The following is a 22384-nucleotide window of genomic DNA, read 5'->3' as shown; positions in this document are numbered from 1 at the left end:
TTTTACTTTGAAAGTACAATTTTACTCTTTATTCTGAATCAAAGTAAAGTTTACTATGAATCATAATAAAATTTTACTCTGAAATACATTGTGAGAATGACTTAATAGGAGAGTTGATAGATATGAGAGTAGTATAGAAGTTTTAAAATATTAGGAAGTTTTGAAATTACCTATATAATTCATGTCATTTTGAAAGACAAATTAAACAGTGAGAGTCTATCACCAAATCCCCCAACTAACAATTCCATGTTTAGATAAATTACACTCACGTCTTGAAGTTTGAAGAAAATATAATTAACTCCAAAATTTTAACATGATTATATCGAAAGTGCATAACTAATTATTTTTTTTCAAATATGATGAGAGGTGAGTGTAATTTACCTTCCATGTTTTGATTAATTAGAGAGCATATTACAGATTTATTTTTTCCCAACCAAAATTTAATAGGCTCGAACTGAACCGTAATTCAACAATATTAATGCTGTGTTTGGTTGAGAGATTTGGTGATAGGTTTGAAAAGGGAAATGGAAAAGGTAGGTGAAATATGCATAAAATATGTGTATATTTCACATAGTTTCACATACCTTTTCCCTTTCCCTTTCCCTTTCCATTTCCAAATCCCTCCTCAAATCCCCCAACCAAACACACCATAAGACTATGTTTGATCTCAGATATGAGAGGAATTTGTAGAAAGAAGAAGCAGAAGAAGAGAAAAAAAAAGTAGATGAAATCGAAACTATTTTTTCATTTTTCTCTTCATTTTTCCACCTCCTCCACAAATCATTACTCAGATGGGTGGATTTACTTTTCCCTGCTCATTTCTTTTCCCTCCACAAATCTTTATACAGATTCATAACCTAAACACAACATAAAAAACACAACATAAAAATTTGAGGGATATTTATTTGTAGGTCTTAATAAGTGGACTTATTATTTAATAGGTTATATGGGAAAAATTTGTCATAAAAAACGTCACTAATTGCAAGTTTTAGAGACAATTTATAAAAATCATGACAAAAAAAAATCACTAATTGTCAATTTTTAGCGACATATATAAAAAATTATTACGAAAAAATTATTTTTCACGACAATTTTACCAAGACTTATTTTTAATATGACTTGATGATAATTAAGTCAAACTAGTAGGACCTATTGGTACTTTACCCAAAATTAAAAACCCTAGGAGTAGAACCTCAATTTTCTAACTGGGATTCATCACAGGAAAATCACATCCTATATAACAATGGTAGTAGAATTGTGGAATCATACTCTTATTTGCCACCACTCTGAGTTCAAACCAAATTTAAACATGTCCACCAAAAAAAAAAAAAAAAAACCAAATTGAAGATTACATTTCTGAGTTTCCAGTTAACAAAGGTATACAAACTAGAAATTTAAACACTGCAAAATCCTTCACATAATTTTGCCTACCTCGAGATGATTTGCTTCCTCTTCTAAATTTGCTTTTCAAATATGCATAAAAACATATCGAAATTCCTTTTATTACTAGTATACTAAAACCACAAATCCTCTCCTACTCCAAAATTATATTTCAAATTCCTGTATGCCTCACCAAGGTGGATGATCATCTTTGGGAGTTTGGGGTGGAATTGGTTTCCAACCGGGCTTTTCATCCCAATACATGTCATAAAATATGTGGCCCGGATTTTGATTTTCCATACAACACCATGCACCCACGTACCGCTTCACACGTTTCCTGAATCTTTCCTCCCTTTTCTGATCATATTTTTTATTGCACCTTAGTATATAATCAAATTATAAAATATAACAATATTTTTACATTTAAAATAATACTAAAAAGTTGAAAGATTTAAAAAAAAAAGAAAAACAAAAAAAAAACTTGCCTTGTCGGTGAAACCTAGGAAGGCATCTTGCATTGATGAGAATTGAATGACTTTGACATCTTTGAATGCGGAGAATACTGTTTTGAACTGTAATAACGAACAAACAAACAATCTTTGTCGATAATTGTTTTGTTTAGATTAGAGAGAGATAGGCACTCTAATTTCGACCTAAATATCTAGTCAGTAATGTGACAAAAAGCATAGAGCATTCAGAAGTAATGTGCAAAATCTATTAGTTCCAACACTTCATAACCCGATGAATGTACACAAACTACAAGCATTCATCCTAGTTTGAGCTAATACTCAGCATACAGAGTAGCAAGGATTTATATAAGAAGAGAAAACAGGACAAAGCTTATATAGGAATCTGTCATACCCTTTCTTCATTGCTGCGCTTGGGAAATTTGAGCACTCTCAATTGACTCGTACTGTTTGATACCTGACAATTTGGCAATCCTTCTTGACAAAGTTGTACATCAAGCCACGACTCCTTAACCTGAAACAGACATCAACAGAGAGGAATTCCTTGGTGCAAGTGAAGGATAACAATTAAACATAGACCCGTTTGTACGAGGTTAATTTTGATATATACCTGTTTGGGTAATGATGGATTATCTAAGAAAGAATACTCCCTCCAATTTATCCCAGGTCCAAATTCCTCCTCTGGCAGTTCCTCCAACATGGTGTTCAACTGCAATGCAGCATGGTATGAAGTCAAACAGAGAAAACAACAAAAGATAGCATGTGGCCTTTACAAAAGCTTCCTACTTCTCTCACATATCTCCAGAGCCACTTCCCAAGCAATACCAGATTGGAAGTTCTGAATTGTCGAATGCCTAAGCTGGCCTACAAACCCTGCCCTATTTCACAAGATGGTAAATAAATTCATCACCTAGAAGAACACCCCACACTACATTTAATTGTAGATTTTCCAGCCTAGTAAAGATTGATAAGTTTTGTTTCTTGTCCCAACGTATAGTTTTTTTTTTTTTTTTTTTCCCCTTTTTCTAAAAAAACAAAATTTAAAAAAAAAAATTCCAAGTTCATGAGAAGGAGCTAGAACTTAATTTGTACAAATTATTTATGTCCTGCGAAATTATTCCTTGATAAGTATCTTTATGGCTTTATCCTATGAAATTATTATGGTAACGTGCTATGACTAACAAAATATGAAGCTTTGTCGACTTCACCACACAAAGAAGCTTCTCTGAGAAACACTCTTAGCAACATGCCCATATGAAACAAATTTACAGATTACCTTGACTTAAGGGGACAAAAAAGATCACAGTTTTAACAATTAGCTGTTGTTTGTTTGGGTGCTGAGCATAGTTGTAATAATCAGAAATAGCAATACCGCAAATACATGATCCAAAGGGCAGAGAAAAGGTTGTTTCGTCATAGTCCCCGGTAGAATTCCAGGATGTGCAAACCATAGACTATCGAACCTGCACCATAGTGGAGGCATAACCTAGAATCACAAATAAAGAACAATTAGATCAAATTATGGACTTTAGATCAGAAGTTGCACAAACAATATCTAATGTGCTTGATCAAACATTTTGAATAATACATGTCAACTAGTCGTATTAAACTACTCAATGGACCCTATTTCATGGGATATTTAGCAAAATGAATGCTAGATGGGACAAATTCTTAAAAATTAACTTTCCTAGATGGTGACTAAACCTTAGACTGAGTTAACATTTTGTTTCGGTTTCTTAAAGAAGAGAACATTTCAAAGTCCTGATTCTAAGTAACAACATAGAATAAAAGATAATGTGCAATTGAGGAAATTGAAATCATTTTTGAATTTTCTGCTGTCTTGATATGATAGTTGACATATTAAGATATACAAGTCACATTACTGTATTATGCAAGAGCAATACAACAAAAACAAATGAAAATATATAGAAAAACAAAATATCAATTATAACCAAGAAAACGACATTTCCCTAAAATAGTTAATGCTGCATTGTTGAGATGGATTAAGTTGCAAAAAAGATCGTATAGGAGGCGATGGTCAGGCAAAAATATCGAATGTCAGAAAAGTTCTTACCAGGGTGCGATTCAACAAAGAAGCAATAGCAAGAGCTGTCCTTATTTGCCTTGTCTGAAAGAACCATTCACAACAGAATTAATGAACTGCAACACAGTAGAATCAAAACTGTAGAAGAAGCCAATTCAATTAGGTTATGCATACTTGGTAGTTAACAAGAGCGAAATGCGATTCAATATTGTGCTGCCCGTCTAGTAATAAAATCTTCGGAATAGATAGCTTAAAGGTCAAGAAACCCCCTGCATAAGATCAACAAAATTAAAAATTGCAGCAGTATTCCTGAACAGGAACGGTTAATGTAAAGAAACAGCTACAAGGCACTGGTAGTGTGAAGTTTATACTTCAGGTCCAAACATTGGTCACACATTCAGTTTATGTACATTCAGGACTGGGTTTATGTATGTTTATACTTCAGTTTTGGTTTCCTGTGGAATTTGCTGTATATATTAGTTTAGGAAGGTTGTGGGAACGTTCAACACACATTCAGTTGTTCTCCCCCCACCCCAAAAAAAAAAAAAAAAAAAAAAAAAAATTATGAGCAATCCAAACAAGTTTAATCACCATCATAAAGAAGTAATCTTTCGGTCTATTATTCAGCACCCTCCACATCTCAATCAAATGCAGCAAAAGGGAATTTAGACGAGTGTGAAAATTAAGAGACAATTTAATTGTTATGAACATATCAACTGAAGCATCGCCTCATAATAATTTTAAATAAGTATCAGACTCAGACTATCCCCCAGAATGGGGTCAATGTGTGCCTTTTACAACTTCAGAGTTTCAGACTGAGTTTCCCTTAGCTTGTTGAGGAACTGCGGCCAAGCTACTCCTTGCCTTTGTGCACTCTTAAGGCTTTCTAACTCACCCAAAAAAGGACAACATTAACAAAGTTTTATAATAGAAAGAAATATTACAACTATTTTTTGGCAAGTAAAGAATAGGAATCAATAAGTGTAAAAATGACTGTATAGAGAAAGGGAGAGCATAAATTATGTATATATTGATGTATTATTGATTGTGTTGAATATGTTTACAATGATTCCTATATATAGAAGAGTAGAGTAGGTAGGTGTGTAGTAGGTGGAGTAGGTGGTAGTGGTATAGGTGTGTAGTAGGTGGTAGTAGGCGGTAGTAGGCGGTAGTGGTATAGGTGTGTAGTAGGTGGAGTAGGTGGTAGTAGATGGTAGTGGTAGGTTTTAATAGCCCCCCGCAAACTCAAGGAGGAGAGACACAAATCAACTTGAGTTTAGAAAGAGTAACAAAATAAGAAAGTAGACTAATTGTAGACACCCCATTTTTGACCGACCTTAAGACTTAGACGTCACCAGTTGAGCGCTTGGTGATGTTGCATATCGCGCTCTTTCAGAAGTCTCAGAGTCGCGGCCATGAGCCCTGCCTCCGGACTTCCGAACCCTCTCCTGTGCCTTGTCTCGGTTTGCGAACCAGACTCGATTTTCTCTGTTTCTTTTCCTGAGGGGAGGGAGAGGTCCTGTAGACCATCTCTCAGTGGCCGTAGGCTACGTTTTGTGGTCATAGGCCATTTTGCCCATTTCGGAGCCCGGTTTCCGATTTTTCGGGACTATTGGCCGTGTGCCTCGGTTCGGGACCGCTTAACCATCTCCGTTTGCTCTGATTTTTGGCATACATCTTATTTGCTCCCTTTTGAGGGACACGGGGGTCTGAGAAACCCACTTCGTTGCCGAACGCCACTTTCGGTGCGTAGCAGCTCATTTTCGGGACCCCGAACTGCGTGTTTTGGCCCCCGAGGGTTCGTTTTGCATCGGTTTTCGTTCATTCTTGGCAGGTGCCTCTGTTTCATCACCGGGAAGGTCACTGGAGAGTGGGAGGCCAGCAATTATCTTGGCAACCAGTTATATTCCATTTTCGCCCTCCGACACCCGTTTTTCGCACTTCCGAGCCAATGTTGAACACCTTGGAGCCACTTTCTTCAACCCCAAACCACATATTTGTGATGTACACACATGGGAGGACCCTAAAAGTTCATGGCCGGCCACTATTTCCATTTGACCCTTTTGAACCCCTCCTTCCGAGCCAATGTTGAACAACCTGGGCCCTTTTTCTTGAACTTTGAACCACATATTTGTGTTGTACACACATGGGAGGACCCTAAAAGTTGGTGACCGGCCATTAATTCCATTTGACCCTTTTGAACCCCTCTTGAAAATGGCTTGTTCTCTCTCCTGTTTTAGAGTTTCCAAATTCGAACCACAGGGTTGTGAAGATGAGACCTGGGAGGCCACCAATATGTGGTGGCCGGCCACTAAAGCCACTTGGCCTTTTTGACCCTTGGCCGGCCTGCTAGGGGAGGTGGCCGGCCGGCCACATTCAAGCCCAAAAACCAGCCGGCCATTTTCCTTGTGCCAGGCACGTTACAGCTGTATAGCTGTTTCCCCTAGAAAATATCCCAATCCGGGGGATATTTTGTGGGGGAAAACTTGCCTACTTTTCCTTGACCTTTTGCCTCCCTTTGCTCCCTCTTTTTTGTCCATATAACCAGCAGGCAACATTGAGTTTAGGGGTTAGAAAGATTCATCTTCAAACTTGCATACAAAAATCTCTCTTTATCCCTCTCTTTCAAGTAAGAAACTCCAAGCCTTACACCACTATTTCTTCTACAACACCAAGCTCCACCACCACCACTCCATTTCCAGCAGCAAGGAGGTATTCTCCAAGGCCTAAGGGAACCACAAACTCAAGCCAAGAGGCAACCAAAGTCAAGCCTTCAAGGGTAAGTAGTGTTCTTCCTTTTTTGAGCTTATTTTGGTATCTTTTCTTAGCCATACATGCTTATTGATTTGAGCTCCGACCAAAACTGAAAAGGTCATTTTTTTGAGCTCATTTTCTTGTTTCATTAAGGGCTCAACCCGGTTTGAGCCCCCCATATTGCACTTGCTTCAATATCCCCTTGTATGTCAATTTTCTTGCATGATTTATTAGCCTAGTGTGCTTCCATTTTTGGGCGTTTTACAGTTCTATAAATAGGCTTATTTTGAGCCCCTCTTCAACATTGAAGAAGGGCTCATCACTGTTTGGGACCTCCATATGTCACCTCATGTTATATCTCTCTTTTGGTCCCCATTTTTGCATGCTTTGGCAGCCTATCATGCTTCTGTTTTTGGTCTTTTTACAGGCCTAGAGATGGCCTTATTTTGACCTTCTTAACATGTTTCATTAAGGGTCTTTGGCCATTTGTGGAATATTTTGCATACTTCATGTTATAGCCTCTTTTGAGCCTCATTTTGCATTGCATTTCTAGTCATGTTTGTATATTGTTTTGGAGTTTTTAAAGTTCTGAAAATATGCTTATTTTTGGTCCCTCTTCAATGTTGTAGAATGGAATTTTTCAGTTTGGGCTTTGCATATACCACTTGCCTCTTTGGCCACCTTTTGGTCCGTTTTCTTGCATAAGAGCTTAGCCATATCTGTTTGTTTTTGGGGTTTTTACAGTTCGGTAAAGTGTCATATTTTGGGCCCCTCTTCAATGTTGTTGATGGGCCCTAACCTGTTTGGGGTCAGCAGCTGTGAGTTGCTTCATAACCTCATGTTTAGGGCCATTTTTGCATGCCATTGTTGCCCTATCTTTGCTTGCTGTTTGGCCATGATTTGTACTAGAAAAATACTGATTTTGGGGCTGTCTTGCTTCTGTCTTTTCATTCCATGTACCAATTATGCATGCTTTGTATAGCTGTAAGCCATTTCATGTGCCTAATTTTGCATTTCGGGAGAGATTCCATGCATCGGGTGTGCTTTCGCCTCATTTCGGGGCTGTTTTCCCCCTCATTTTGCTGCTGAAATCCCATTGGCATGTTTGCATAACATTTTCATGCTATTGCATTGCGTATGCCATTGCCTCGGTTTGCGTGCCCGAGTGCACGCATTTCGAGGCACTTCATTTTCATTCATCGGCCTCTTATGTGAGTGTGGCTGAGGCTCTCTCATGTTAGTATAAGTCCATGTTGCATTCTATATGCCATTTCCATGCTATTGCATTGCGTATGCCATTGCCTCGGTTTGCGTGCCCGAGTGCACGCATTTCGAGGCACTTCATTTTCATTCATCGGCCTCTTATGTGAGTGTGGCTGAGGCTTTCTCATGTTAGTGTAAGTCCATATCACATTTCCATGTCATTTGCATTGCGTACATCATTTTTCTCGGTTTGCGTGCCCGCGTGTACGCATTTCGAGACATCTCATTTTCATAGCATTGTGCATGCTAGGCTGTATCTTAGTTGCATTCATGCATATCACGCATATTGCATCGTGTTCGGGATAGGAGTTAGCCCGGGCACGGGAAACGAGGTGCGTTCCGTACTCCGAGTGACGGAACGTGTCTCAATTCCCCAGTCACCGACACTCCGGATCATCCATGATGGAGTTAGGTTTTATTGTGTTTTCATGTACATTCATTCTACATTGAGTTGCACAATTCGATTCCTCTGCCATCATGCATCGATATGCGTGATTGGTGGCACGAGGATCGAGGCATGCATATATTTGTGAAATACATTGCTATGCCCCTTTCCTGCTCTCTGTTGCAGCAAAATCAAGAATCAGCAACTCTCCGGAGTTTGGCGCGCTTTTCAAGAAAAGGTGTAAACAGAGGCTAATCGGGGTATCCTAGTGGATTTCCGCGCAATGTAGCCCAGACATGCATCATCCATCAGGAGCAAGGTAGCCCCTGGCTTGCACGCCAGTTTTACAGCTTTCTTAGTTAATTTGTTAATTAATTAGGAATTTATATTATTTGGACTGTAATATTCTTTCATTTGGGACTGTATATTTATTCGGACCCTCTGTGCGAGGGCATAACTGTAATAAGTGTGTGTGTGTGTGTTGTATGTCTTCCAACCCCACGTCTTTCTCCCTTTTATTTATCCGCTTATGATGGTTAGATTAGGGCATATTTCAATTTAGCATACAGTATGATAGCATGTTTGCATCATTCATCTGTTTTGCATGCACCGGGCTCGGCGCATCATACTAACTGCATTTGTATTTCAATTCCAAGTTGAATACATGTTAGTCGTAACATTTCATATGCCATGTTTAGAATAGCCGAGCCTGCTATAGTTTGCATTCTTGCATGTGTTGCATTAGGCATTTCTGTATACTTAGGATCATGCATGATTTATAATGAATGTCTATTTTGGCTTGGAGTACCCGGTGAGCTTTATGCTTTAGCATCCTTGCATGCGTGTGAGTGAATGCCATGAATAGCATGCTTACCATGAGGCTATTTGCTTATGTGATATAACTGCCTGAATGCCTGTGGGTGAAGGTTGGGTTGTTTAAATTGGAACAAATCATTGACTGTGAGTTTTAAGCCCACTAGATAGTGGCAAAACCATCTTTTCTTAAGCCCACCTGCGGGTGGCAAAATCTGCATTTTAAGCCTACTTGCGAGTAGCAAACCATCTTTCAAAAACAAACATGAAATGTTTTGTTCCAATTCAGGCGACCTAGCCTATACTTATATGCTGTGTGCATCACATAGTAACCTAGGCTAATAACCGGAATAAGAACACACAATGTTTTCAAAATTGGATATCATGGTTAGTAGAGGCCGATCTTTGATCGGGCGAGCGGGGGTGCTCACGAAGTGACCTTCCCCAATCGTACCCAAGTTCCCGAGCCGAGGCAACTTTGGTGATGACGGACACGTGGCCTTTGGCACCGAGTCAGGGTTTCCTAAATTTCCCATTAAAAAACATTTAGGTGGCGACTCTGTATCTGGCAAAGCAGTCCATGTTTGGCACTTCTTTTCAAAATCTGTTTTTCTCAAAACGATTTGCCGGATTTGGACTCTTTGGTTCAGACCTAGAACCGTGACACAAATCGAGTCCGAGCTATAGCGAGGTCCCCCGCGGACTTGTTACACTAATACATAAAAGAAAAGAGGATAGGAGACACTGTATGGTCGTGTCAGACCGTTGGTGAAGACACTGTATGGTTGTGCCAGACCGTTGTAGGAGCTAACTGGAATCAATGTCGGGACAGTTTATGGGGTCATGTCGGACCGTTGGAAAAGCTAACCGGAATCAATGTCGGGACAGTTTATGGGGTCATGTTGGACCGTTGGAGAAGCTAACCGGAATCAATGTCGGGACAGTTTATGGGGTCATGTCGGACCGTTGAAAAGTCGCACCCTCAAAAGGTGTGCCCAATCTTTCAAAAGGCGTCCATCAAAAGGCGTGCCCAATCCATAAAAAGGTGTGCCATCAAAAGGCGTGCCCAATCCATAAAAAGGTGTGCCGGACATTATGGCGATGCGCGTGACTACCTTGGCTTGCGCGCCCATGTTGTCGTCTAGCGCCGAGCGGCGCACGATGCGCGTGTCTGCCTTGGCTATTTAACCAAGACGGAGGCTGAGGCTAAGGCTGAGGCGAAGACAAAAATCTGCAAAAAACCTCTGAAAAACTCTTCGTTTTCTGAGAGAGATACTCTGTAACACTCGGTTGCCCAGAAAATGGCCTCTTCTTCCTGTGGTCTGCCCACGCTCTTTCCAGACCTTAACGAGTCCACAAGAGAGATAACTGGTGTGGTTGTCCTGGAACCTCAACCAAGCACCTCTGGTTTTGCTCCGTTGAACTTTCCGATGCGGTCTGTGGAGCAAAGAATGACAGTGTAATCGGATATTGAAGCCAATCAGTATACATTGAAGTCATGTGTGGAGACCATGACTGCGGTCACAAACTTGTCGTACCGGCTTCAGAGTAGGACAAATGAGATGCAGCAGTTAAACGCCCAACTGGCTCTGCTCCAGCGCATGTATAAGGATGCGCGAGCAGAGATAAGTGTGCTAAAGGCGGAAAATAAGGAGCTGAAGCGGAAGGCCACCGTTATGTTCCGATTTGGAGGTCCGCCATATGCTGTAGTGGAGGAGCAGGGGGGAGGCAACTTGCTTGAGGGTCTAGGAAGCACGGAGGCAAAAAGAAGAGACCAGCGGCAGAGTAGAGAAGGGATAAGGAAAAAATCATGCCTGTGGGTGGGTGTTTGTGTGGGTTGTTTTTTTTTTTTTTTTTTTTTGGTGTAATTGTGATCGGGGTTGATCCCTGAGATGAATAAAATAAGGTAAGGTTTGGTGTGCAAATATTTATCACACGGATTTGTGAAAAACAACAATGGTGTTTGGGATTTTTTTTTTTTTTTTTTTTTTTTTGTTGTTTTTTTTTTTAATAATAATAATAATATATTAAGGTAGAAAGCATATGCGCTGGTGAGAGTTGCATATAAAAGATATAAAGATAGGTGTGATAAAGAAAAGAATGGTGGTGGATATGATTAAAATGGGTCTGGTGGAGAGAAAAAGGGACCTGAGAGAGAGGGAGTGGGTTGATTAAAAAATGTTTTCATCATAAAGTGCATGTGGGAGACCACGGGAAGTGAGAGAGAGAGAGAGCTTCCAGATCACAGACTCAAGCACCCCTCCAAGATTTTTTTTATTTATTTATTTATTTATTTATTTATTTATTTTTTAACTTTCTGAAAAATCAGACATGGAAGCTGCTCCTGAATGACCCGAGAGCTTTAATGGCTCCAGCTCTCAAGATGAACTGGTGGTAGAAGGCTGCAACGGCTGCACCAATGAAGGGTCCTACCCAAAACATCCAATGGTCATGCCAAGCCTTGTCTTGGTTGTAAATAACAGCAGCTCCAAGGCTCCTAGCAGGGTTGATGCCAGTGCCGGTGACCGGAATAGTGGCTAGGTGAACCATGAACACAGCGAACCCAACCACCGCCGCAGCCGACCCGAGTCGAAGCGGTGTGTCGGCGTTGATATGGAAATGCGCCACCAAGGCTTCTCGATCCAATTCCCAAACAAAGCGTGAATTTGAGGACGAGATTCAACCCTCCGTTGCTGGAAAACTCGATGGGAAACATGGTCGGATACTATCCGGTGACAACATCGGATGACGAGATCGATACGGGTAAAGCGGACGAGGAGTGCCTCCGGTGCTGGTGGTACTGCAAGATAGCTGAGGGAGAGAGATTTCTGCCGTGTGTGTGTATCAGTGTGTGTGTATGGTGAAGCTCAGTGTGCGTGTATGTGTCTTCCTCTCTCTAACCCAATCTATCAAGAGAGAGCCAGCATAATCAGTCACCCCCCCTTGCCCATGGATGTGTATCTGTGTGATATAGCAGAGAGAGAGCTTGTGTGTTGTCTATGTGTGTGTCTGGTATCGTGGTGATGGGTCGTGGATGAGAAGATCAAGTTGGTGTTGTGTATGTGTCTGGGTTGACTGGGTGAGTCAAGGGCAGCGACTCGAAGGAGTTGGGCGTGAAGGTGGTGGACTCGAAGAAATTTTAAGGTATATGTAGAAAATTCTAGCGAACTAGGTTGAGGTCCGGCGGGCGGCCAAGGCGAGGTTGCCGCCCGCCGGTGAAGCAAAAAATACTAAGTGCTTAACCTTACTCTGATACCATGTAAAAATGACTGTATAGAGAAAGGGAGAGCATAAATTATGTATATATTGATGTATTATTGATTGTGTTGAATATGTTTACAATGATTCCTATATATAGAAGAGTAGAGTAGGTAGGTGTGTAGTAAGTGGAGTAGGTGGTAGTAGGTGGTAGTGGTATAGGTGTGTAGTAGGTGGAGTAGGTGGTAGTAGGTGGTAGTGGTAGGTTTTAACAATAAGTGATGAAAGAAATGACAGTAGGAAAATAATATTCTGAAAACCTTTGAACTGTCTCGGGAATTTCCAGTTTTAACAGGATTAATGATTAAACTCAACATGTGTTGCTCCAATGCTATGCAAATTGTTATTTTTATTGAACAGAGAAGAAACGACAGGCTCAAATGGTTGGAAAGAGTGAAGAAACAAAGAAGAAAGGAGGGGAGCAGAGATGAATCATGAGAGAGAGAGAGAGAGATGTAATAAGTCACTACAAATAAAATGCAATTATTGTAGAGACTACATACAAGGCAAGCAATTTTGGGAAATAAAATGCCTAGTATAAAGATGTACAAAAATTTCATGAAAAATTACCTGGTGAATTATAATATTCTGGTGGGTCATAAAAAAGCATGGCTTCACGTAGTCGGTGACGCTTTCCTGCAGTTCCATGTAATTGATATGTGGTGTGCGTGGCATACGGCTCCAATCTGAGTTGTTGATACATTGCCTACGAACATAGCAAAAGGGCTCAAGAAAAGCTATGTATGTAGTCTATTACACTACATCTTCAGGATCCAAACAAGACATTCTGAAATTTGAGTGCATAATTTATAACCAAGATGGGGCAAAGCGAGCTCTGGTATCCACATACACATAAAAAAAGAAAAAGAAATGGCTAAGTGAGACCATGCCAAAATGTCAAAGAACTATCCTAATGATCCTACCTGGACAAAATAAGTATGCCCACTGCAAAATATACTTGCTGGCAGAAGCCCCAACTTGAGGTTTCCATCATGAGCATATACAAGTCCACTGTCCTCATCAACAGATGGTCCCAACTTCCTTCGTATAATGTCATTAAAAACTTGTTGGTCCCATAACTTGGCATCAGCAAGAACCAAATCTTTCCATTCTTTTGCCAATTTCTTCGCAGAATCTGTTGGCCGCCAGTGGAAAATTCCTATATTATACGCATTACCAACTGTCCAAGGGGCAAGAAGAATTTCATTGTTAAAAAAGGAATGACACCTGGAGGTATGATAAGAAGTAAAATTTCACTAACTGCAAATTGCCCATTTGATCAGAGCACTGATTTGAACATGAACATGTCAACTAGAAAATTAACTCAAGAGTTTACTTCTGAAATCATAAAGTACTGCATAGAGTGCCAATTGATCCAGATTAAGCAAGACCAAGTAGTGGTATGAATAGATCTTGCTTTATTCGAGGTTATGTATGCTTGTGCCACTGATGAGAACTGAGAGAAATTTGTGAGATGTAAGGATCAAAATTTCTCTTTGCTATGTTGCTTCAATTAGCTTGGAAATAGAAACATTATGGAAAGATTTCATAAACATTAGGAAAATGACAAAAGAATTTAGAAACATATGAAAAAAATTGGACACAAAAACAAATCTATATAAATGATAATAGATTCTCAATAACTAAATAAATGAATATGTTGAGATCCATGAATATTAAAAGCTCTTAAACAAAAGGTTTTAAAAAATGCAAAATATTCTAGTAGAAAAGAGATGACAATATCATTTTGTCATCCATACGACTAATGAGTCATTGCTAAAAAGGGGTAAGTATCTGTGAATTAAAACCTCAAGAGAGATCGGTATTCGGTGTAATTATGCTAAAAGTGTGGGATCAATTGTATTTTTCCGAAGTCTTAGAGCAGGTGAATATAATTTACCCCAAAAAAAGTACCGGTGATGATCTTTACAAAAAAAAAAAAAAGTACTTTGCAGTAACAAAGAAAAAGAGTAAGGGACTTCATGCTTATTTTACCATCTTTTCTCTATGCCTCGTCTTTTCCTTTCTATTTCTTAGCCTCGCTAGTAATGACTTATTGTTTTGGTATGTTTTGCAGTGTTAACATTAGAATTTTGGTATTCCATTAACCTTCCATTTTGGTTTTCTAAGAAAAGGAATTGTTTTGGCTATTTCAATGGAAACAAAAGCAAAATTTTGTTCCTTGGTGGGAGGCTGCTGATCTGGGCAGGGAAAGGAAAAGTTGCTTTTTATTGAAAGTCTATTTGGCAAACTAAAGTCTCAAACCTCCCTCCCCCAAACCACAATATATATATATATATATATATTAATGATCATCACTATCATATTGCAACCTAGCTCAAAGATTGGAGAAAATGCAGACAACCTTCCCTAATTTACTAGTAACAACCAGAAAAGAAGAATAAAGAAATGGAGACGGAACATTGAAAGCATTTTTTAATATAATTTTCACCTTCTTTCCAGTTGTCCAAACTGTCATCAGAAAATGTTGCTGTAAGTACATCCGTTGAAGTTAACACATCTGCTTCAGGAAAACGTGAAAGATATGGAAGGGGGTTCTGCTCCAGGAACATAGTCAATGATGGTGCAAAGAATGTACGAACCAAACAAACAGGAATAGAATAAAAGTAAGTTGAGAATCTATTTATATAAGAAAAGAAAGTAAAAAAAAAAAAAAATGAATTAAATCATCTACTTCTTCCAAAAGATTATATAGAGAAATATAGTCAACAATGTTGTTTTGGGGGGTGGGGTGAGGGGAGATGAACAAAAAGGAAAAAGAAGTTGAAAAATGACATGCCGGCATGTCCGTGTCATGTCGTGTCCATATTATATCACATGTCCACGTTCGTGCTTCTTAGGTTGACGTTTATATAGTGCTAAGTGTGTTTTTTATGCAACAGGAAACAGCCGCATTGGTTTTCTTATAGAATATACCTTCTTTCGCATTTTCTCAAAAAAGCCATTTAAAGAACAAATGTGGTTTACCAGCAAAAGAAATAGGATATCGGAATGGTTGCAAAAACCCCAAAGGAATCTAACTCTAGGAAGAGTTGTTTCTAACTTCCTATATTTAAATACAGTAAAAAAAAAAAAAAAAAAAAACATATTTCAGACCAGAGATAGAATCAGTAACACTGTGTTTGGTTGGGAGATTTGAAAAGAGAAAGGAAAGAAGTGTGTGAAACTAGGTGAAATGTAGGTATATTTTATTTACATTTCATTATCTTTTCCTTTTTCTTTTTCCTTTCTATATCTCTTCTCAAATCTCCCAACTAAACATTACATTCATGACTAACAGGTGGATCTAGCTAAGACAATCAAGAAAACAAGCATCAAGGTACCTTTAACCAGATCATATCTGTATCACACATCAGTAGTTCATAGCCAAATGGTAGGATGGCATCTATTAGAATAACCTTTTCTCTCCCCATTTTATGAAATGCTGGTGAGCCCCATCCAGGATCTAATGTGGTCATATTACTACCCATGTCATAAACTGGAATGCCTTTCCAGTACAAAGCATCCAACACTTTCATGTCCATTGCACCTATAACAACAAATAAATTTCCTTAGACAAGTGTATAGAATATATGGACATATATTTCTTCAGATAAAAGGATTAATTTCACTATTATCTTTAAACTATTGTCATTTTTCCTATTTCATTCCTAAACTATCAATTTCATATATTTAGTCATTTCTAATTTCAGCCGTATGGTTCAATTGGAGTTTGGGAAACCTAACCTAATGGGTGAAGAGAGAATTTTACAATTTTAAACAATCTAAATTCTTTGGATTCCCACCTTCAAATTTTTACCCTCAATTCCCAATTCATTTTTTTCTTTGAAGTTTTAATTTTAAGGTAAAATTGTAAAAAATTCTTTTACTTTTTTTATTTCTTTTTGAAGATTTAAAAGAGGTGAGGATTCAAAAAATAAAAGTGGGAGCTATTAACCGCACTCAAATCAAAAATCAAATACTCTATATTTTTTATGGGGTAACAAATAGTTTTTAAAAAAAATGAGTATTCAAAATTTGAAATGACACATTTACCGGCAAATTGCGCTATGAATTTTTTTTTAAAAAAATAACAATTATTTTTTGAAGGGATAAAAAGTGAAATAAACCTCAAATAAAAAGTTGAGATGTTTTGATAATAATGGGGAACTTACCAACAAGAAGGTTTTGTAGACCCAAATCGGTCAAGTGCTTAACCCATGATAGTATAAAATCCAAGAAGGCATAGTTACCAAATGTGACTATAATTATGTTATCTTTCACCCTTTCCTCAACTAGTTCTTTTCTCAACCGGAATGTCTCCAGAGGTGGTCTCTCTGATCCTGGAGGAGGAACTTCCCAAATGGGTTTCACCAATTTCTTTCCACCCCGTTCAGAATCTGCATCCAAAATAAGTGATTGAGAAAGATTAATGGGATGATACTTACAACATGAATTCTGCTAAAGATTTGACAAGTGAAAGGAGAAGTTGAAATAAATGTAACTGAAATTGGTTTGGAAATAAGTTATTTTTGTAATTTTTTTATTTTCTAGTTAGAAAGTGTGATTTTTTGATTTTTTTAAAAATTATTAAAAAAATAAAGAGAGAAGAGAAATTTTTATTTTTTGTATAATTATTTAACTTTTTTATTTTTTTAGGTCTCGTTTGGTAATAGATTATTTTAATAATTTTTTAACTTTTTACGAAAATATATATATAAAAAAAAAGAGTAAGATTTTTTTAATTTTTTTACTAAAACATTTAGTCCTAAACGAGGCCTTAGTAATAATTTTTTACTATTACAGGGTTACAAACCAATCCGAAATGTAAGTCAAATTTTACTTTCAATTTCATTTTTTATGAAATTATTATTCAATGCAGAAAAATAAATAGCACACAGAAAAAAAATTTATGTTTTTATTAATGATTTTTTTAATTATATGAAAAAACGTAAAAAACTAGTGTGTATGATATAATTCGTTTAGTAACTTTTTACTTTTTGATTTTTTAATTTTTTTGATAAAAAAAATCAAGTTTTCAAATAAGATCTTAAGGCAAATTACGTGTTTATGAGGAGAAGTTCTATTATATCATCTAATAATTATAAATTTCTATTCTTATTTTATAACTATTAAATATATAAGAAATTTTTTTATTACATATATGAAGTAGAGGTAGAGAGGATCAAAGTTGGTTCAATTACATTAATTAGATTCTCTAACTAATCTTCCTATCATCAACTAAAGTAAACTTGAAGATAAAAGGGTCTTTGCCTTGCAAAAATTCTATAGAATTATGACTTTGTTTTTTTAAAATTTATTTTAAGAGTATGTATTAAAATGTTTAGTATATTTTTTAGAATTTATGAGACAATATTATTGAAATTTCTTAGAGTAAGAAGACCTTTAAATATATATATATATATATACATATTTAAAACTAGAAACAAATGTTTTAACTTGGCTTTTTAAAAATCAACTTGGCAATGTCATGGTATTAGAACAATGTCATTTATTTTTTTTATAACTTGATATCTGATTTTAGGATTGATTAATCTAGGAATCAATCCCTCCATCTATTTACATGGGACTCAATTAAAATTGGAATAAAATCCTATATGAAGTGATTTTAAAAAATTATTTATATTTAAGAGATTTTGAACGTGAGGTAACGCAGAAATCAAATCCCCAAACTCCACACTTTGACCATCAAACTAACTGATATATTATCTACTACTATTATAAAAGTATAAAGAGCCTATTATGTTTCCTATTTTTTTTTTTTGTAATTTTAATTTTACCCTCTCAAATTTACTATATTTTTTAAAAGTCATGAAGAGTTTTATATAAACTAACTATTTCTTTATTTTTGGAGTTAAACACTAAAAAATAATATATATGCTTTAAAGAGTCCTATATAAATATAAACAAACCGTCTTCATTCTTATCATAAAAATTAAAAAAAAAAAAATCATCTCTCTATTTTTACGTTGATGATGATGGAAGAACAAAAAATAATTACTCTTTCTTAATTATTTAATGTATCTGCTTCTATACTGATATACATAATATTTACAATTGTTTATTATAGATCAAATCACTATAAATAATTTTGGTTGAATTTTAAAGTTGTATGCATTCATTCAAATTTAGACAGAGGAAGGCGCATACATTTTTAAAACAAAGATTTGTGTTGTATCTAAAAAATTCACAGGTTATCTTCATACACTTTCTTTTTGTTTAAATTATAATTTATAAACTGCAATATTCTACATGGTACTTTAATAACTAAGATATGATGTCAAAATTTTAAACAAGAACCACTTTCGTTGGTTATATTTTTAAATTTGTTTTTCAATTTTTGTTTTTTCATATTTACCCAATTTTAGTGATTAATTACGTTGAAATTTCTTCATATTTTATATTTAAATTATACTTTTACATGAAAATCTAATATCTAATAATCTAAATAGAATTAAAAAGTAAAATGTTGGAAATTTTTTTTATAAATTCAAACATGTACTATTTTTTATTATTATATTTTGTTTTTGTCATTATTATTATTTAATATTAGAAAAAATTCTAAAAAGAATACACAACAAATTATTTTCTAAAAGTAAAATTAAAAAATAAAAAGTATTAAATTAAGTGAATCTAAAAGAAAATAAAATGATTATTAAAAAAAACAGTGTCAAAGACAAAATATAAAAATCCAAAAATTCAAAACAAAAGTTTGAAAAACCAAACCAAACCAAACACATTTCTCTTTTTTTAAAATCTTTCTTCACTAATCTCTAATTTTACACAAATTATTCACAAATTCTTTTAAATTTTTACGTAAATTTAATAATCTAATTAAAAAATGGTGCATATACAAAAAAATGTAACACTAACATTTGCATGTTGACCAACTATTTAATTATGAATAATTAAAATTTCATTGTTACCTGTATTATATTGTTACAAAAGATTTCACATATTACTTTTGTGATATCTTATATATATATCAATGCTTACATATACAAATATACAAATATATATATAATTATAAATTTTTATATGTTACTGTGTTCATGCATTGTCAATTTATAATGCAATATTATCATTGGATACTTTAATCTTTTAACATGTATTGCTTTAGTAATGTAGTTATATTTGCTACGAGAAAATTACGAAATTGTGTATTATTCTCCTATCAACTTATATTCAATAAATATATACATACATGTCATATAAACAAGTGTCCACAACAAACACTTTCAATAACAAATTAAAATTTTACAAAACACCTACATCACGACAATAATTTTACTTTTTATATTTATTTTTTCATGACAATTGTATAACAATTGTATATTAATGGCTAATGTTATATTTTTCATCATGCAAGATATTCGTGACACATGAAACGATACTCAACAACTCTTGATGTATAAAAATATATTACATATTGATATTAATGCATTCTTACACCAACAGTGTGCAAATAATATGCAATAGTAGATTCAATGAATTATATTATGAGATGAACTATTAAACAAGATTGTGTAATTGAGCAATTAATTTCATACCTTCAATTGTATTACATGTACGGATTATAAAAAATTGAAGTGAAAAGTTGGTAGAAAAATATTTGTGTAATACTATATATTTAAAAGACCTGTTTATGTTTATTATTTAAGATAAAATTGTGATCTCAACAATCTAGTTATAAATTAATGTTTATAGTTATAAAATTTCTCATTTATCAGTTAAATTATTCAGCTGAATATGTATTCATTTCTTATTTAATTGTATTTTAGATATAGATCAATTTATCCATACAAGTCTCAATACTTTATATATATATCTCATACCAATTTAAGAGACACGCATAATTATAATACTAACAATTGATAAAAAATCACGCGTCACATACAATGCACATCTCCAACCACTAGTGCCCAAAAAATGGAAACTATTACACAAGACTAACCACCATAGAAGACAAAAATCACAAAAAAGAAAATCACCAAAATCATTTTGTATGGTTTTGCAATTTTAAAAATATTTTTGAGTTTTTTGTTTTATTATTTTTAATAAATTTTTTAATTTTAAACAAATTCTTTTAGTTTTTGAGTCCACTTAATCTAGATAAACTTTTTTGGAAAAAAAAAAAACTTACGAAAAAATATTTAAAAAATTCACTAAATAATAAAAAAAAACACACATACACAAATTTATTACATTTTCATTTTTTATAGTATTTATTGAATTTTTTTATATATATTTTCACAAATATTTTACTTTTTAAGTGTCTTTAAAATAAAAAATATTCAAATATTTAAACAAATCAAATAAAAATAAAAAGCACCTTAAATTTTTTTCTTAAAAACTGTTTTTAAAAACTTAAAACTAAGCCTTGGTTTGGCAAACCATTTTGACCATACAATCGCGAAAGACCCAAAAAAAAAAAAAAAAATTATAAAATTACAAAAAGACAAAAGAATTACAAAATTACTAAATTGACCCATATACAAACAAAAAATTAAAAAAGCATCATTTCTAAGTGGAAGACAATTTTATCATTCCAAAGTCAAAAAGTCAAAAAAAATCAAATAAAAATACCAAATGACTAAAAAAAGTCCCAAATTAAAAAAATAAAAAAACTAACTAAAAAAGTCAAAACCAAACGAGTCCTAAAAATTACACCTGTATGTATAGATACAGTAAACGGAGAGAGAGAGAGAGGGGCATACGAAAAGGAAATCGAGGGAGCCACCAGGTGGAGGTGAGGATAGAGGTGGAGGTGGTGGTGGAGTGAGGTGAGGAGAAGTAAACGACAGAGAAGACATAGAAGAAAGAGAAGATGATTCCGGCAATCACCGCAGCGAATATCATTTGGAGCAATGGGTGCTGCTTGGAGTTGGCCATTTTCTTTTCCTTTTCCTTCTCCTTTCTAGAATTGCTTCCTTCAACTCCATCTCCAACTTCAAGCCGCTTCAGATTTGAATTCCTCGCAACCATTGAGCCCGCCATTCACCACCAATTCCTCCCAAAACCACCTATACATATATTTATTCAATCCAATGTATGTGTGTTAGACAAACTAATGTACACATTGTGTATATATATAGAATCTATGTCAACGAAATTTAATACCGCGAAGTGTGCGGAATTTAAAATCACTTCTTACTATTAGTAATAGTAGTGGTGGTGTAGTACTAGTTAGTTAGGTGGTGGCTGCAATACATATAGCGGCGGTCACTAAATGTTTTATTTATTTAATTGGTTGGAGAATATTTTTATTTATTATTATTTTGCAAATATATAGATAATTATTTTAAACAATCAAACTACTAAACAAGACGAATTCAACAACGCAAAGTGGGTGAAGTTAATTTGTGACATCGGTTAAAATGGTTAGATACCACATCAATTTTTTTTACTCATGAAAAAATAGCGTGTTTATCATCTTTCTCAACCCATTAGCTTTTTTTAGCTATTAAAAAAACTAAAAACTAAAAGCAAAAAAAAAAAAAAAAAAAAAAATTCAATCCCAAATGGCTAAATATCATGGAGTATTATTTATGTAGTGTTTTTAAAATTATAATTTTTTTTTACAAATTTGACATTCTATTAATCTTTATTAGGTAATTAAAAGATAAAAAATAATAACTTAATTTGTGTTACAATATTTATTTGCCAAAATGTCACTTAAGCAATGTTATCTAATAATCAAGCATTTGATATTATATTTATAGGAAGAGGCTTTTCTCCCGTCTACATGGACTTAAGCGTACTGTTGGGCCTGTGAGGCCTACTATAGGTCCAGTTTCAATGGCCCAAATCGTTCAATGTGTAGAGTTCGTTGAGTATTTTATGCCTAAAAAAAAACACGTTAATCAGATATCGATAGCTCTTTAATCGGAATACATTTTTGTCAATAGTAAATAAGAGACTACAGATATTCGATTAACGTGATTTTTTGCAAACATAAAGTACCTGATAAGCTCTACATATTGAACAATTTGAGTTATT

The 22384-nt window shown here is 35.0% G+C and overlaps 1 protein-coding gene across 1 annotated transcript; it reads right to left on the bottom strand.

Moving 5' to 3' along the window:
- Window positions 1-1332: 1332 nt before the first annotated feature.
- On the bottom strand, window positions 1333-21449 carry LOC114295388 (arabinosyltransferase XEG113). Its single transcript, XM_028239615.2, has 13 exons — window positions 21103-21449; window positions 16540-16764; window positions 15709-15914; window positions 14817-14922; window positions 13288-13544; window positions 12935-13070; window positions 4066-4160; window positions 3922-3975; window positions 3220-3333; window positions 2458-2556; window positions 2242-2361; window positions 1866-1952; window positions 1333-1737 (listed from the first exon to the last, which is right to left on the bottom strand). Exons 1-13 carry the CDS (start codon window positions 21380-21382, stop codon window positions 1570-1572), a joined length of 1947 nt encoding a protein of 648 aa, XP_028095416.2. The 5' UTR covers window positions 21383-21449; the 3' UTR covers window positions 1333-1569.
- Between the last annotated feature and the right edge of the window lie 935 nt (window positions 21450-22384).

Source organism: Camellia sinensis, chromosome 13 (genome assembly GCF_055761805.1).
Source record: "Camellia sinensis isolate YWXY chromosome 13, ASM5576180v1, whole genome shotgun sequence".
Classification (NCBI taxonomy): Eukaryota; Viridiplantae; Streptophyta; class Magnoliopsida; order Ericales; family Theaceae; genus Camellia; species Camellia sinensis.
The sequence above is the reverse complement of the archived record's forward strand: the minus strand, read 5'-3'. Positions and strand labels throughout refer to the sequence as shown.